Raw genomic sequence first — 15636 nt, forward strand, 5'->3', positions numbered from 1 at the left:
ATATTCTTTGTATAACACTTTAATCTGCCAAAATATTAACAGAGTCAGTTAACGTTAAGCATAGTGGTTTGGAAAATTCTAAGAAAAGACGATAACTATACAAGGTGGAAAACAGACCAAAAATACTAAATGTTAATATTCACAAAACTTTGAGGCAATAATGTAATCATTTTGGTTTACAAACTAAATCAGGCATAGTACAAACTTATCACAAGGTGTTGGTTTATACTCACTATTTCAGTTTAATGTTTTGAACAAAATTTAACAACTAGTTTTAAAAACTGCTAATACATGGCATGATAAAAATATTAATAAGTAAACCAACAAACAACTTACCTGAAAGTATATCTTTTTCCTTTACTGACTTTTGAGGTGGTATTGGCAACAGTCTAGCCCAGCTGGGATTTTAAGCTTCCCCCTCCCCTATTCTACAACATCAGTTCTTTTAAAATCTCCCATGTCTGTCCCCCAGGGTCTAAAGGGCTTGCCAAGATTTGTTGCATGGGTAGAGAGTAAGTGAAAGAACCTAAAAGATAAAGGGGAGTCCCTGAGGAGAACAGAAAGGAGGAGAGCAGAGCAGAGCAGGGTAGAGTTCCCAGGCTGAGCACTGGTCCAAGGCCACAGCTAGGGGCGCTTGCAAAACAGGCGCCTCCAGATGTGCCCAGGCCAACCTACTGTGGCGGTGGGGTACTGTCTGCAGAGCTGTAGTGCCAGTTTTCTTTGGCCGTTCCGGGACAGCAACAGAGGGTGTGGGATGTGTGGGTGATGTCTGAAGGTGCTCACCCAGGGAATATGTCCAAGACCCATGTGGGTGTGTGTCTCACCTTCTCCCTGGGAGGCGTAGTTATTGAGATGTGAGACCAGTCAGGCATCTAGTCCTTCAGGCAGCTCAGATAACAAGCAACTTCTGTCAGGCATTCCCGAAACCAAACTCCAATAGTCTATAGCAAGGGTGTGCGTGTCAAAATAGTCTTTCCTCCTGCAGTGTGATGTCACAGTCCATCCGTAGGATCTCATCATGTGCAGGTGATCCACAGTCATGACCTGCAGGATCTCAGCTTTTTTTAGCTTAGCAGATCCCTACTTTTTCTCAAAAGCATCGAGTACCAGTCTCCTTAGCCTGGACAAACTGTTACTGATCCGGTCTCTTCTGCACTTCTCAATTATGCCTCTCCTTCTTTTCTTGGTCAAAATTTGGGAAGCTGTAATTAGGGACACAGAACCTAGAGCCAAATTCAAGTTTCCACTCTTGTCTGCACTCTCCTCTCTACCTCTGTGGTCTTGCCCAACGACCAGTCCAAGGAGCTGTAGGCAGTGTGAGTTAGCATCATGCTGGCTGTGCAGGGCTGGGAATTGCATCTTGGTTGTTGTTTGGTCTTTAGCATTTGGCACATTGGGGTACAAAGGTTTTGGGAATGAATAAACTTACTGATGTTAGTTTTTATATTAAGAGCCTAATTAGAAACTATTCAAAATAGCATCTCAGAGTTTGTATAGACTTCAGAAGTTATAATTTGAGTATGTTACCCATTACATTTAGATTTCTACACACTAGTCTTTTTAAACCTGAGGCTGTGATGTGGTACACTGTTGGGCATCTAGTGATTCCCAACCTGGGACAGTGGCCAGTAAGGGATACAGCACTAAGCAAAGGACTAAACTTACTCCAAACTTAGTGCATAAAACCGAAGTCTATAAGGGCACACACTTTTTACACGTCCCTGGGGGCAGCACCTGTCCTGTTTCTCAGTCTTTTTGCCAGGTGCGTAGCAAAGTATACACGTGAGGATGCCCAGCAGCCAAGGTTAAGAATGAGAGAGGGGAGATGCTATTAGAGAAGGTTGGGTAGAGGGTAAACAGGGACATCTGAAGAGGCCGGATAGCCGTGCAAGGAGAGAGAGGGGGGAGAGCAAGTCTCATCTCCTCAGGCCTCAGCTTCTGTAGCCTAAGCTACTAGTTGATGGCCTCAGCTGCCTGCACTGCTGATTCCCCCATGCAGGGATAGTCATGGAGACATTTCCCTGACTAGGTACCTTCAGACTCCTTCTCATTAAGGAGTACAGGGGTGGTTCCGGAACCTGAGGGCTTTACCCTAGTCTTTGAAGGGCCCGTGAAGTCTGAGCCTATTTATTCTCATAGTACGCATGCTAGTAATTAATTTCATCTTATAATTTACACTTCTGTATAAACCATTAAAGAAGATAGATAAAAGGAAATATAATGTGACTTTTACAGTAAGATTTCTTTTGTGTTTTTTTTTTGTTTTTTTTTTTGAGACAGAGCCTCAAGCTGTCCCCCTGGGTAGAGTGCTGTGGCATCACAGCTCACAGCAACCTCCAACTCCCGGGCTCAAGCGAGTCTCCTGCCTCCACCTCCCAAGTAGCTGGGACCATAGGCGCCCGCCACAATGCCTGGCTATTTCTTTTTTTGTGGTTGGAGCCATCGTTATTTGGCGGGCCCAGGCTGGATTTGAACCCACTACCTTAGGTATATGTGGCTGGCGCCTTAGCTGAGCCCACAGTAAGATTTCAAAACTTACTGCAGACAAATGTTTTTAGAACTTGTTTTTGATATTTCATATGTGGAGTGCTTTCTCAGATAGCTTTAGAAAAATCCTATTGTTAAAAAGATTGGCAATCTTTTAATTAAAGGCTTTTTAGTGTTAAGTTTTTGGTGACTTTTTCCCCATGCCTAAGCAAAATATTTTTGTCTCTACAAGATCTGTATAATCCCCACCAAAATCATAAGCCAGTACTCTAGTTTGATACTCGTGTTATATATAACTGAGTAACAGTTTGTTTTCTGTTCCAGATTCGTAAACAACAGAAAGAACATGCCGAGCTAATTGAAGATTATCGCATTAAGCAGCAGCAGCAGCAGCAGCAGCAATGTGCCTTGGCCCCACATGCTGTGATGCCCGGTGTCCAGCCCCAGCCATCCCTAGTTCCAGGTGCCACTCCACCTGCCATGAGCCAGCCTGGCTTTCCCATGGTGCCACCTCAGCTTCAACACCAGCAGCACTCAGCCATCCTTCCTAGCCACAGCAGCCCTGCTAGAATGCCCGGTTTACCGGGATGGCAGCCTAGCAATGCTCCTACGCATCTCCCCCTCAACCCTCCTAGGATTCAGCCCCCAATTGCCCAGTTATCAATAAAAACTTGCACACCAGCCCCAGGGGCAGGGTCAAATGCAAATCCACAGAGTGGACCACCACCACGGGTAGAATTTGATGACAACAACCCCTTCAGTGAAAGTTTTCAAGAACGGGAACGTAAAGAACGTTTACGAGAACAGCAAGAAAGACAACGTGTTCAACTCATGCAAGAGGTAGATAGACAGAGAGCTTTGCAGCAAAGGATGGAAATGGAGCAGCATGGCATGGTGGGCTCAGAGATAAGCTGTAGAACGCCTGTGTCCCAGATCCCATTCTACAGCTCTGAACTGCCTTGTGATTTTATGCAACCCCCACGGCCCCTTCAGCAATCTCCACAGCACCAGCAGCAAATGAGTATACAGCCAGGGTCTATTAGTTCACCCTCCTCCCAAACCTTCATGCAAACCAATGAGCGAAGGCAGGTAGGTCCTCCCTCGTTTGTTCCTGATACATCATCAATTCCTGTTGGAAGCCCAAATTTCCATCCCATTAAGCAGGGACATGGGAGTCTTCCTGGGAGCAGCTTCCAGCAGTCCCCAGTGAGGCCTCCTTTTGCACCAGCTCTGCCAGCAGCAACTGCTACAGCTAGTAGCAGCCTGTCCTATGGCCCAGACCCTGCAGTTAGCCATGGGCAGAGCTATCCAGGATCAACACAGTCTCTCATTCAATTGTATTCCGATATAATCCCTGAAGAAAAAGGGAAAAAGAAAAGAACTAGGAAAAAGAAGAAAGATGATGATGCAGAGTCCACCAAGGCACCATCCACTCCCCATTCAGATATAACTGCTCCTCCCACGCCAAGCATGACAGAAGCCACCTCCACACCTGCAGCGAGCACACCTGGTGAGCTTCCTCCCCAGGTAGAGCAGGAGTTGGTCGACCCAGCTGGCCCTGACCGGTCGACTCCTACTGCAGCCGCAGGATCAGAGAACACATTGCCTAGCAGTGATTCCTCACAAGGGACTCCACATCAGCAGACCTATGCAAGTTCAGAGGTGGACAAGTGCTCCCCAGAAACCCCTGCCAAGATTGAAGAGATAAAACTGGAAAAGGCCGAGACAGAGTCCTGCCCCGGCCAAGAGGAACCTCAGTTGGAGGAGCAAACTGGTAGTAAGGTAGAAGAAAATGCAAGTGCAGTTGCCTGTCCTGTCGCCTCAGCACAGAGTCCTCCCCATTCTCTCGGGGCCCCTGCTGCCAAAGGAGATTCAGGGAATGAACTTCTGAAACATCTGTTAAAAAATAAAAAGTCATCTTCCCTTTTAAATCAAAAACCTGAAGGCAGTTTTTGTGCAGAGGATGACTGTACAAAGGATAATAAACTAGTCGGGAAGCACAACTCAGCTGAAGGATTGGTAAGTGTGAATCATGAAAACAACTTATTTTTCTTTGTTGTAGATAATACTTTTATAGCAGATTAGTTAGTACCCACAACAATGTTAATTTCAGCAGTACAGGGTGTTCTAAAGGTTGTCATACATAGACATGTAGAGAAAATGGCACATTGTGGTTAAATTTACCTTTATTTAACAAAACATTCCTGGCTCTATTAACAATATTTATAAAATTATTTTATAAAATATATAAAAATTAAAAATACAAAATATCATATCAGCTTGTTAATTTCCCTATGTATGGTGACCTTTGGGACACTGTTCTGTAACCTTTTTACTCGGACTGTTTTTTAGTTTGTTGTTTCTACCTCCATGGAACATGTATTTCTTACTTATATCTATAAACAAAGTAATAAATTTATTGATTATTTATTTCAAAAAGCAAATGCATGTGTTGCATTTCATATACAATGTGATACGAAACAGCCAGTTACTACCACACTGAGTTCATCTAGAGCAAAGGGAGTAAATGTTGTGTATCTTTATTGTAAATAAGTGCGTGATTTCCATCAGCTACTAACAAGGTAGCTTGAGCAGCCCTGAGTAGCCTCGGGACTTTCAGGGAGTGTCCACACTGGGAACGCAGCGTGTCAGTGCAGCTTTCTGCAAGCGTAATCTTACTTGGAGAAACTATTATCTGTGCAGTTACTCATGTGTCAGTATTCTACACATTTTACATTATTAACATTCAAGTTTTATCTGTATGAAAAGCTTACTTGTAAATATGCTTTGACAAGAATCCCTCTTCTGGGCAGTGCCTGTGGCTCAGTGAGGAGGGCACTGGCCCCCTATGCCGAGGGTGGTAGTGGGTTCAAACCCACCCCTGGCCAAATGGCACCAAAAAAATAGCCAGGTTTTCTGGTGGGTGCCTGTAGTCCTAGCTACTCGGGAGGCTGAGGCAAGAGAATTGCCTAAGCCCAAGAGTTTGAGGTTGCTGTGAGCTATAACACCATGGCACTCTACTGAGGGCGATAAAGTGAGACTCTTAAAAAAAAAATCACTCTCCCTCATTTCAATTAACTTCATTCATATATTTTCAAAACTTGAGGGGTATTGGGTATTGAGGTCATGGGAATTGATCTGCCTAGTAGCTGTTACCTCCTTTCAGAGTCATTACTAATGTATTCAGAAAGCTTTCCCTAAAGTGCTTCTGACATTGGATTCTATCACTTTCGTATTTTAATTGAAGAAGAGTGGAATGGTATATTTAGTTAAGATTTTTAATTGTAAAATTATTAATGATACTCTTCTTTTGGCAAGTGTTGACTCTTGTTTTGTCTTGTTTTTGACTATTTAGTAGAGATCAGTGACCTGATAGATACATGTAATTTTTGAAAATATTAGTGGTTATTCTTTTTCAGCAAAAAAATTTACCCCAGGTGTCTTAGGTACCTAGGTATACCAAAGGACTTAAAATTTCCTGTCTTTCTGTTTTCACCCTGCCATGTAAGGCCACATGGGGCTGTTTCTGCCTGCTGTGCTTTTTCTTTTTTGTATCTGGCCAATATATTTTTTATCTTTTAAAACTCAGTTCTGGAATCATCTTTTCTCAGCTCAGCCAGTCTCATATATTGATGCCCATGTGTTCACGGAGCAATCTCTGCAGCCCCATGAAGGGTATGTGCTGCATATTATGCATCCTTAGTCTCTTCTAAGCCAGTGAAGAAGTTCTTAGGCCCTTGTTGCTCAAAGTGCAGTCCTAGGGGACCAGTGGCCTCCGTGTCCCGTGGGAGCTTTTGAAGCCTGGAGTCTCATGCCTCCAGGTGATTCCTGCATACATGAAGTTGGAGGAGTACTCTCTAACTGGAGAATTGTTAGAACAGATTACTGGGCCCCTATGCCATTTATGGCTAGTCCTAGGTCCTGCTGCTGATCTGGCCGAGGGTGAGCAGTCTGAGTCTGATCCACCTCCCTACTCAATCAAATGAGCTAAGGATGATATTTACACTTTTAAATGGCTGAAAAAAATCTAAGGAAGAGTAATGTTTTGTGACACATGCAAATTATATAAAATTCAGATTTGCCCATGAATTTTAAAAGCTTTATTGAAACAGTGACAAGATCATTCATTTACAAATTATCTCTGGCTGCTTTTGTATTACAAGGGCAGGGTTGAATCATTAGGATAGGCAATATGACTTACAAAGCCTACCATCTACCCTTCACATAAAAATTTTACCATCCATGCTTTAAGCCATTTAGAATATAATAGGAACTGTAATTTTCAAAACCCTCAAAGATTCGATGATGAATTCATGATATAACTTCAACTGTAATTATAGCAAAGGATTGATAATAAGTTAAGAAATAATGGAGCCTGAAAGCATTTCTGTATTTTAAGGTATGTGTAGCTCTGATAATAAGTTAAGAAATAATGGAGCCTGAAAGCATTTCTGTATTTTAAGGTATGTGTAGCTCTATCCTTAAAGCCTTTTTTAAGAGCTTGGATTATTCTCACTTCATAAGGACAAAAATGAAGAATAGATTTATGTTTCCCACCTAGATTCTCTCCCACTGTCTTTATGTAAATGGCCATTGTTCAGTCAAATGTATGATTGTGAGTTAATTTGAAGGACCACTGTTGTTTCCTTTTCTTGCTTCTGGGGGTTTGTTCTTTCACCTGAGAAGTAGACTGGTTAAGCTTTATGGGAGCCTGGGAGTTGTTTAGCAGACCTTGCGTTTCACCAGTTCCTGCGGGAATCCCATACTGCTCACCAAGAGCACCCGGCAGAGGCCTCTGCAGTCATCTGAGGAGCATTCCCTCCTCCTCTGTGGCCAGCCAGCGAGCAGACGAGCAGACGTGAGGGCTTCCCCCAGCCCCAGTGTGGTCAGCATGAGGGGTCTGCCACATGTAGCAGTTCTGTTCTTTCCTCAAGCTTGACAGCTTGATTTCCGTAGAGTAATGTTGGAAGAAAAGGATGACATTTCAGAAAACAGAGCACTTGACACCACTTCTGTTCTCTTCTTTAACTTCAGTGTCCATGTTAGGAAGATGAGTCATGGGATTGAGCTGGAGTAGCATGAACTGAAACCAAACATGTGACTAGTTCACTTATTTCTTAACTTTCCAATTACATTAGCAAACTTTGGGGGCTCAAATGCAAGGTGGTTTTGGATGTGGCAACAACCAGTTGCCAAAAACAGATGGAGGAGGTGAAACCAAGAAACAGCGAAACAAACGGACTCAGAGGACTGGTGAGAAAGCAGCACCTCGCTCAAAAAAAAGGAAAAAGGATGAAGAGGAGAAGCAAGCTCTGTACACTAATGCAGACACCTTTACCCACTTGAAACAGGTGAGTCATTTGTAGCAGCTCCTTTAAAAATTCAAGGATACAAGACATCAAATGCTTTTTCAATGCTTTTCACCTGAAATTTTCTTTTTATTATGATAATTTCCTAGAGAGTTAAAGGGATAAAAGGACATCTGAACAGGAAACCTACTAGTGTTCTACTTCCAAGCACATTTTGCCATATCCTATTGCCACCTAAAATTCACAGTATTGTAGATAGATTAATAAGTGGTGGTCAAGATTTGCTTATGTTTAAAAGGAGTAGCCTCAGCACCAAGAAAAAAAAGTTCTGTTCACATTACTTGTGACTCCGGATCCATAGAAATGCAGCCACTGGATCCTCCCACTGTAAACTCTTAACTGCCTGAGAGCCATTCCTGGTGCCTGTGGTGGTACTGCTGACCCTTACTTTAAACCTTGGTTTTTATTGAGCAGAGATAAGTGTGTTTTTCTTGTTAGATGCCTTGCAGCATCCCTTCAGGACAGATAGGAACAAAGCTTTTTAAAAGTGTGTCTCAACAATTCTATAGTCTTTTTCACTTCAGCATTTTGATACTTGAAATTTTTAAACATAATTTTTCTCAACCCTTATTTAAGTTGCTGCAAGCTTAGAAAGTTGAGAAACACTCGGTTCTATTTGTTTATCATGTACATTCTCTTAAATGTGTTTTTTAATAGCAGCTCTCTCTGCTCCCTTTAATGGAACCCATCATTGGAGTGAACTTTGCGCACTTTCTTCCTTATGGCAGTGGCCAATTTAATAGTGGAAATCGACTTCTAGGAACTTTTGGCAGTGCTACCCTTGAAGGGGTTTCAGACTACTATTCTCAGTTGATCTACAAGGTGGGTTTCTATGCTAAGGTGTTACCTTGCTTCATCTGTGGATAACATTGGAAATTGGTAGAGCTTACCTTGTTTTTGTACCTAGTTTACATTTGACATGCCAAGTTTCATTAAAACCTTGACTTCAGCTACCAGGTTAAAATTTTACCTGGTGACATGCTTCTTTATGTGTGAACACTTGAAATTTTTACATAGCTAAGAGTACAAATCATGGGAAATGTCCATTATGTATTTCCATGGCAGAGGATATACTTACTCCACAAGCCTTCCTTAACTCTTAAAATGAGTCCAAATTCATAGTATGTGGTAGGAATAAAAAAACATGGTGAGAGGCCAGGCAAGGGGGCTTACCCCTATAATCCTAGCACTCTACCAGGGCAAGGCAGGAGGATCCTTTGAAGTTTAAGACCAGCCTAAGCAAGAGCAAGACCCTGTCTCTAACTAGAAATAGAAATAATTAGCCAGTTTTGTGGCAGATACCTGCAATCCCAGTTACTTGAGAAGGCTGAGGTAGGAGAATTGCTTGAACCCAAGAGGTTTAGGTTGTTGTGAGCTAGGCCTGTGCCATGGCCCTCTAGCTTGGGCAACAGAGTGAGTCTCTGTCTTTAAAAACAAAACAAAACAAAAATCACACACAAAACATGGTTAGGGTTTCACTTTGAAAAATGAAATTGAAAAATTTTAAGTGTATTTTACCTAATATAGGTACTTATTTGTAACGGCACTAACTCCTAGATTAATACTGAACAAAATTAAGTTTATCTTTTGGTGTTTTTCTAGCTACATTTTATGATACCATCATAAAATCAGTTTACATCTGACTTAACACAAAATAATCATTTTTCTTAAAAATACTCAAGAATATCTTCAGTCTTCCAGAAGCTTCTCTTCTGACAGTAATATTGAGACGATTCTATTTGATGCCTCATTTATTGCCCTTCGTAGCTTTTCTTGTCAGTGAGAACTAGTCTTACCTCTTAAGTGCCTTTTCTTCAGGTCCAGGTCATTCTCCAAGAAATCCTATATCTTTGCAAGATTTGTAATTTCACCTTGTCTTTGATTTACATGGTGTTCTTGGTAGATTCCAGCAATCTTTGAGAGACTAATAAATGAGAAGTGTAAAGGAACTATATTTGTTAATGATTTGTGCTTTTTACTATTGTTGCTACTACTTTTGCTGCTTTAAGATGTCTTCAACAATGCAGATTCTAATGTAATGTAAGTTGCAATTAAAGGTTTAGGACCACAAATTCTCAAGTTTTTCATAGAAGTAGGGCATATATACTATTGAGAATTTAATAAAGGATTTTTGATAATGTTTTATATAAATTTATTGATTGAATTTTAAATTTATCCTTTGCTGACTATAACCATGAAAATTGAAAAGTTGCCTAAACTGGAATCAGGCATAATGGAAATTTACTTCTTAACCTCAAAGGTGAGTAATCAAGCTTGGTATAAAGTTAGCAAATTGATACATCCATCAAATCATGAGTATTCCACTAAAAAGCCTCCTGACCTTTTATGTCTTGCTTTTCTTGTGTGCGTTTGGGAATGAAGATACATTTAGATTTTATTTTTGTAGCCTTCCTTCCATGTGCTAAAAATTCAAGAAGTAAGTTTTAGCAAGGTTGTCACATACTTGCTCAGTAGCATATAATTTAAAATTTTTTGGTCTTCTGCAGCAGAATAATTTAAGTAATCCTCCAACACCCCCTGCCTCTCTTCCTCCTACACCACCTCCTATGGCTTGTCAAAAGATGGCAAATGGTTTTGCGACAACTGAAGAACTTGCTGGAAAAGCTGGAGTATTAGTAAACCATGAAGGTATGATCATAGCCTCCAAATTTTATACTTTTGAGGACTGTACATTGTAAAATGGCAGTAGTACTGTAAAGTTTTCCCCACTTATCAGTTTTGACTAAATGTATTCGTGGTTTTGTGTTTTTGCTTTTTCAGTTACTAAAACTCTAGGACCTAAACCATTTCAGCTCCCATTCAGACCGCAGGATGACCTGTTAGCCAGAGCTATGGCTCAGGGCCCAAAGACAGTTGACGTTCCAGCTTCACTCCCGACACCACCTCATAACAATCAGGAAGAACTAAGGTAGAAGTTGCTGCCAGTATTTTTAATATGTGTACGTATTTAGCTTCCTGTCTGAAGGAGCAGCATGTAAAAAATTTAAGGAGTATGTTCTTCTTAGTAAAGTATCAAAAGAATGGAGAAGCAAGAACCCAATGTACTCAATTCTAATATGAAGCCAGTAGACGATCTGATACATACCCACATAAGAGAAAAACTCAATTCAAGGTATAGGGTGGGAAAACAAGGGAGGAGAGAAGAGGGAGGGGACTGGGGGTCGTTATTGTATATGGCACACCTCTTGGGGTGGGACACAATTATAAGACGGACTTTACTAAACAAATTCAAACAGTGTAACCTAATTCTTTGTACCTTCAATGAACCTGAAACAATAAATTTAAAAAAAAAAGGAATAAAATCTGGTGAAAATTTTCCAAATTTAAAGTTTACAAGACATTTTTACTACTAATTATCATTAGCTTGCAGCATTTAAATCTCATGTGGGGATTTAAGTGATAATCAAATAGACATTAAGGAAATGGAAATCTCCGCAAAGTATTTCAGAGACCAGTGTCCTTTATTATCTATAACTGTGATTTATTTGGTTTGTTGATGTTTGTAGATGTCTAAAATAAAAAAGCAAGTTGTAGATATCAGGGAATTCTATCATGGAAGAGAATTTAAGGACTGTTCTGTCTGGTGTTTTTAAACCTCTTTGTGTCTGATCTTTAGCCCCAAGATTCTAGCTGGGAGAATCAGGTTGGTAGATAACCAACTAACCCTTGGTAAATATAACCACTACCCAGCTTGTTAGATCCAGGGGGTTTGTACATCATCAATCATTGTCTCGTCCTTGGAAAATCCCCTCATTACCCTCTATTTGGTGAGACTGTTTTTTAAGTCTCTTATTTTGTCAGTGAGAAAAATACGGACTAAAGAGGAGAACAGCCTGTCTGGATTTATAGTCCAGATCTCTTCCCTGCTACTGGGAATTCCCAAGTGTGTTAATTGGGAACAACATTTCCTTTAGCAGCCGTGAGAGGCAGCTTCCCAGATGTGTCTGCTTCATGACCCAGGGCAGGTGTCTGCTCTTCCTGGACTTCCCAGGGCTCTGTCTTAGAGCCTTTTTCTTAGGCTTCCTTCAGCATGACAGCATCTCCAACACAGCATATCCACAGGCTGTCATGTGACTCACTCAGCAGAGGCATCAGTTATCCTGCCCTTGGACTGGAGGAACCAGTCTTTTTTTTTTTTTTTTTTTTAACTTTACCTTATCAGTTAAGAAAAATAAGGGCCTGTGAAACCATAATGAAGATGAAAGATGAAACCATAATGAAAACCAAGTTTTCTCCCATCTTGCCACTGTAAACAATAGCGACACAATAGCTGTTTTCACAGACAGTTGTATGCAGGTGTGATGCTGGGTGTGTGCTTGGCCTGTTCTTTCCTTTTCAAGTCACATATTCTCATGATCTTCAGTGATCTGGAATTTTGCAAAGGTGTCAGTATTCATCCTCTCTGTGTCATATTATAATGTAAACATCTTCCTCTTAGTGAGTCTTTAAATTTTTAGCTGAAGCTTTGGTTAGAAGGAAATATACCATTTACCTATTTTTATAGTTAAATATATTTCTTACATTTTTTTTCTTAAAGATTCCCTGTTTTGTCCACTTTCATTGCTCTTGCCTAGTTACCCCTGCTGTTGTACTTAGGGATTCCATCAGTTGGTGCAAGAAGCCCCCAGTGGTGGGTTTGCTTATTTGATGGGTGTGTTTGTTGTTCTTTCAGGATGCAGGATCATTGTGGTGATCGAGATACTCCTGATAGCTTTGTTCCCTCATCCTCTCCTGAGAGCGTGGTTGGGGTGGAAGTAAGCAGGTATCCAGATCTGTCCTTGGTCAAAGAGGAGCCCCCAGAGCCGGTGCCATCCCCCATCATCCCGATCCTTCCTAGCACTGCTGGGAAAAGTAAGGAAAATTCTCGGCCTTGTTATTTTCTTTCCTTTTCAAGTCACAAGAGTATTCTCAATTCATTAAATGAATGTACAGATTCATTAAATATTTTGAATGTACCGATTCATTAAAAATTATTGAATGTACAGATTCATTAAATATTTTGAATGTACCGATTCATTAAAAATTATTGAATGTACCAATTCATTAAATATTTTGCTTTTGATAAGCCATTAACACGTCTTTTTTCCCCTATTAAGGTTCAGAATCAAGAAGGAATGACATCAAAACTGAGCCAGGCACTTTGTATTTTGCATCACCTTTTGGTTCATCCCAGAATGGTCCCAGATCAGGTCTCATTTCTGTAGCAATTACCCTGCATCCTACAGCTGCTGAGGTAAAAGATGAAATGAATTCTTAATGTTAAAGCAAATGTCCTCATTTGTACAGACAGACTGGGTGACCTCTAGTGAAACAAGAGCACAAGCATCACTGATGTTGAGTAGGACTGAGGGTTGCCACTGAGTCCTGTCAGTAAGCATTAAGTTACAGACGGGAAGTTCGAGTTCACATATTCTTAAAGATAAATATTTTAGAGAACTCCAGAGAGAAATCTTTTCATAATTCTAAATATTGTGGAAAACTAAGCAATGAGAAAGAACTTTATCAATAGTAGAGGTATTATAGAAGCAATGGAGATGTTTTTCAGGTAGCCTAAGTATTAGCTTATGTCAAACACTAGTAATTTGCTGAAGATTTTTTTTACTCTTTTTTAACTCTGAATTTTGTGAAGACATTTCATTAGAGACCAAATCTAATAGTCCAATGACATGGCATTTTCATTACTGCAAAAGCATGACCTTCTACTGTCACACTTCTGGCCATAGTTGGATAAAAGTCCCTGGAAGTAAGCAGATGGACGGGGTTTAGCACACAGATTGTGGTTGTGTCCTTTATACCTGTCAGAAGTTAAAATACCTAAAATTGTTTAAGGTGTTTCCAAATATTTAATGTTAATTGGAAGCATTTTATCAGGATTCCTGTTACGAAAGCTTTGTTCAGATATTGGTCCATTAAAACACTCATTTGAATCTGAATAAAAGTTGTTGGTTTTCTTTATAATATGTATATTCTGAAAATACACTTACCTTCCTCATGTATTTTCTTCAGTGATTTGCTGTGGCCTTCTGGGTGAGTAACCTAATGTTTGCATTTGGTTTTAGAACATTAGCAGTGTTGTGGCTGCATTTTCCGACCTTCTTCACGTCAGAATTCCTAACAGCTATGAGGTTAGTAATGCTCCAGATGTTCCATCCATGGGTTTGGTCAGTAGCCACAGAGCAAACCCGAGTTTGGAGTATCGACAGCATTTACTTCTTCGTGGGCCTCCAGGATCTGCAAACCCTTCCAAATTAGCAAGCGCTTACCGGCTGAAGCAACCTAATGTACCATTTCCTCCAACAAGCAATGGTGAGCCAGTGACTTTTTTTGTAAAAACCAAATTCATTCTTGAATCAAAAATTAAGTTTTATTCTTTTTAAAATATCAATTTAATGTTTAACAAGTCACAACCACCTGTGGGTGTTCTATTTCTGTGATGTGATTTGACCTTGAGTGCTTCTGGGTAGGAGGGCGGGGGTGTGTTAACATCCTGCTGTGGACTGGAATTACTTGTGCCAGCTCTGTTTGGACCCAGACCCCATCTGACTGAGCTTGCATCACCTGGTGAGAGTTTCCTGCTCTCTGATCCCCTCTGCTGTCCATCTTCGTTTCCCTCTGCACCATCAGCCATGGGGGACTTCTCTCCCCACAGAGGCACCTGTGCCACCCTCCCTCTGAAGGCCAGCAGAGTCCCCAGCCCAGCTGTACTGCAGTACCCCAGCCTGTCTAGATGGCATCCTCACGAGGATGTCTGTCTGAGGTTGCTCTCTTCTTGCTTGCTGGTTTGCTAGTTTCTTTATAAAATCCTGTTTCTGCTATTAACCTTGTACTAGAATTTAGTGGCTTCTCAGTTCTCATCTTTGAATTCTTTTCGAAAATAAATGTCTGTTGGATCTTTGAACTGTTAGCTTCTAGCTGCTTGTGTCACTTGCGTTTTTCCTGCTCCTTCCTGCCTTCACACCCTGCCTGAGTGATGTTCCCTGAGTGTGCCTCATGCTTTCCAGCCCCAGTTCCTACTTGTGTAAGACTCTTACACACACACCTTTTGTCTTTTATCAAGTGTTTTGTATCATCTCAGCTCTTAAGCAAAAGCAGTACCTCTTCCCGCCCCACCCCAACTCCCTTTGCATTTAGGCTAAATTTTAATAAATATTGGTGAGTTGGTCTTGTTAGATTCTTCTTTCATACTTGGATTATTGTCCTAGCTGTTTTGAGGACAGGCATGCTTCTTTATTTCCACCCCACTGTCACATAAGAGATGTCCCACAACTGTCACTTAAAAGATAAGCTTTTTATTAGAGAATAAGTTAATGAACTATGTCATAATAAGTTGATGTAATTTAACACCGTGTGTCACCTTGTGTCATAGGTCAGTTCTAATTACTAACAAGCTGGTTGCCCTTAGGTCTGTCTGGGTGTAAGGATTCCAGTCACGGTGTGACAGAGGGCACAGCACTCAGACCACAGTGGTGTTGTCACTGTAAAGTGGTCATCCTTGGAAGTGGTGTGCGAAAATCATTCAAAGATCTGACTTTTGCGAACAAGGTACTATACTGTTTTCTGACCCCAGCCCCTACCCTCAGCAAGAATGTCCTTGGTGGGCAACGCCTGTGGCTCAGTGAGGAGGGCACCGGCCTCATATGTGGAGGGTGGTGGGTTCAAACCTGGCCCCGGTCAAACGGCAACAAAAAAGAAATAGCCAGGTGTTGTGGCGGGTGCCTGTGGTCCCAGCTACTGGGGAGGCTGAGGCAAGAGAATCGCT

The 15636-nt window shown here is 41.2% G+C and overlaps 1 protein-coding gene and 1 pseudogene across 6 annotated transcripts in view; one reads left to right on the top strand and one right to left on the bottom strand.

The window, feature by feature from the left end:
* KMT2C (lysine methyltransferase 2C) overlaps positions 1–15636 on the top strand; it is a 218552-nt gene that overhangs the window by 186850 nt on the left and 16066 nt on the right. For 3 of the 6 annotated variants that reach the window (XM_023514453.1, XM_023514457.1, XM_023514456.1), the window contains 9 exons: positions 2812–4506; positions 7626–7838; positions 8514–8678; positions 10364–10505; positions 10638–10785; positions 12550–12728; positions 12974–13110; positions 13937–14183; positions 15280–15419. In XM_023514453.1, the coding sequence (XP_023370221.1) occupies positions 2812–4506; positions 7626–7838; positions 8514–8678; positions 10364–10505; positions 10638–10785; positions 12550–12728; positions 12974–13110; positions 13937–14183; positions 15280–15419 (3066 nt within the window). The remainder of the gene's footprint in view (positions 1–2811; positions 4507–7625; positions 7839–8513; positions 8679–10363; positions 10506–10637; positions 10786–12549; positions 12729–12973; positions 13111–13936; positions 14184–15279; positions 15420–15636) is intronic. The other 3 variants (XM_023514454.1, XM_023514455.1, XM_012806510.2) reach the window with 3 other exon arrangements.
* On the bottom strand, positions 429–1394 carry LOC105887180 (annotated as a pseudogene).

The sequence above is a fragment of the Otolemur garnettii genome, unplaced genomic scaffold (genome assembly GCF_000181295.1).
Source record: "Otolemur garnettii isolate 467f Iridium unplaced genomic scaffold, OtoGar3 scaffold00053, whole genome shotgun sequence".
NCBI lineage: Eukaryota > Metazoa > Chordata > Mammalia > Primates > Galagidae > Otolemur > Otolemur garnettii.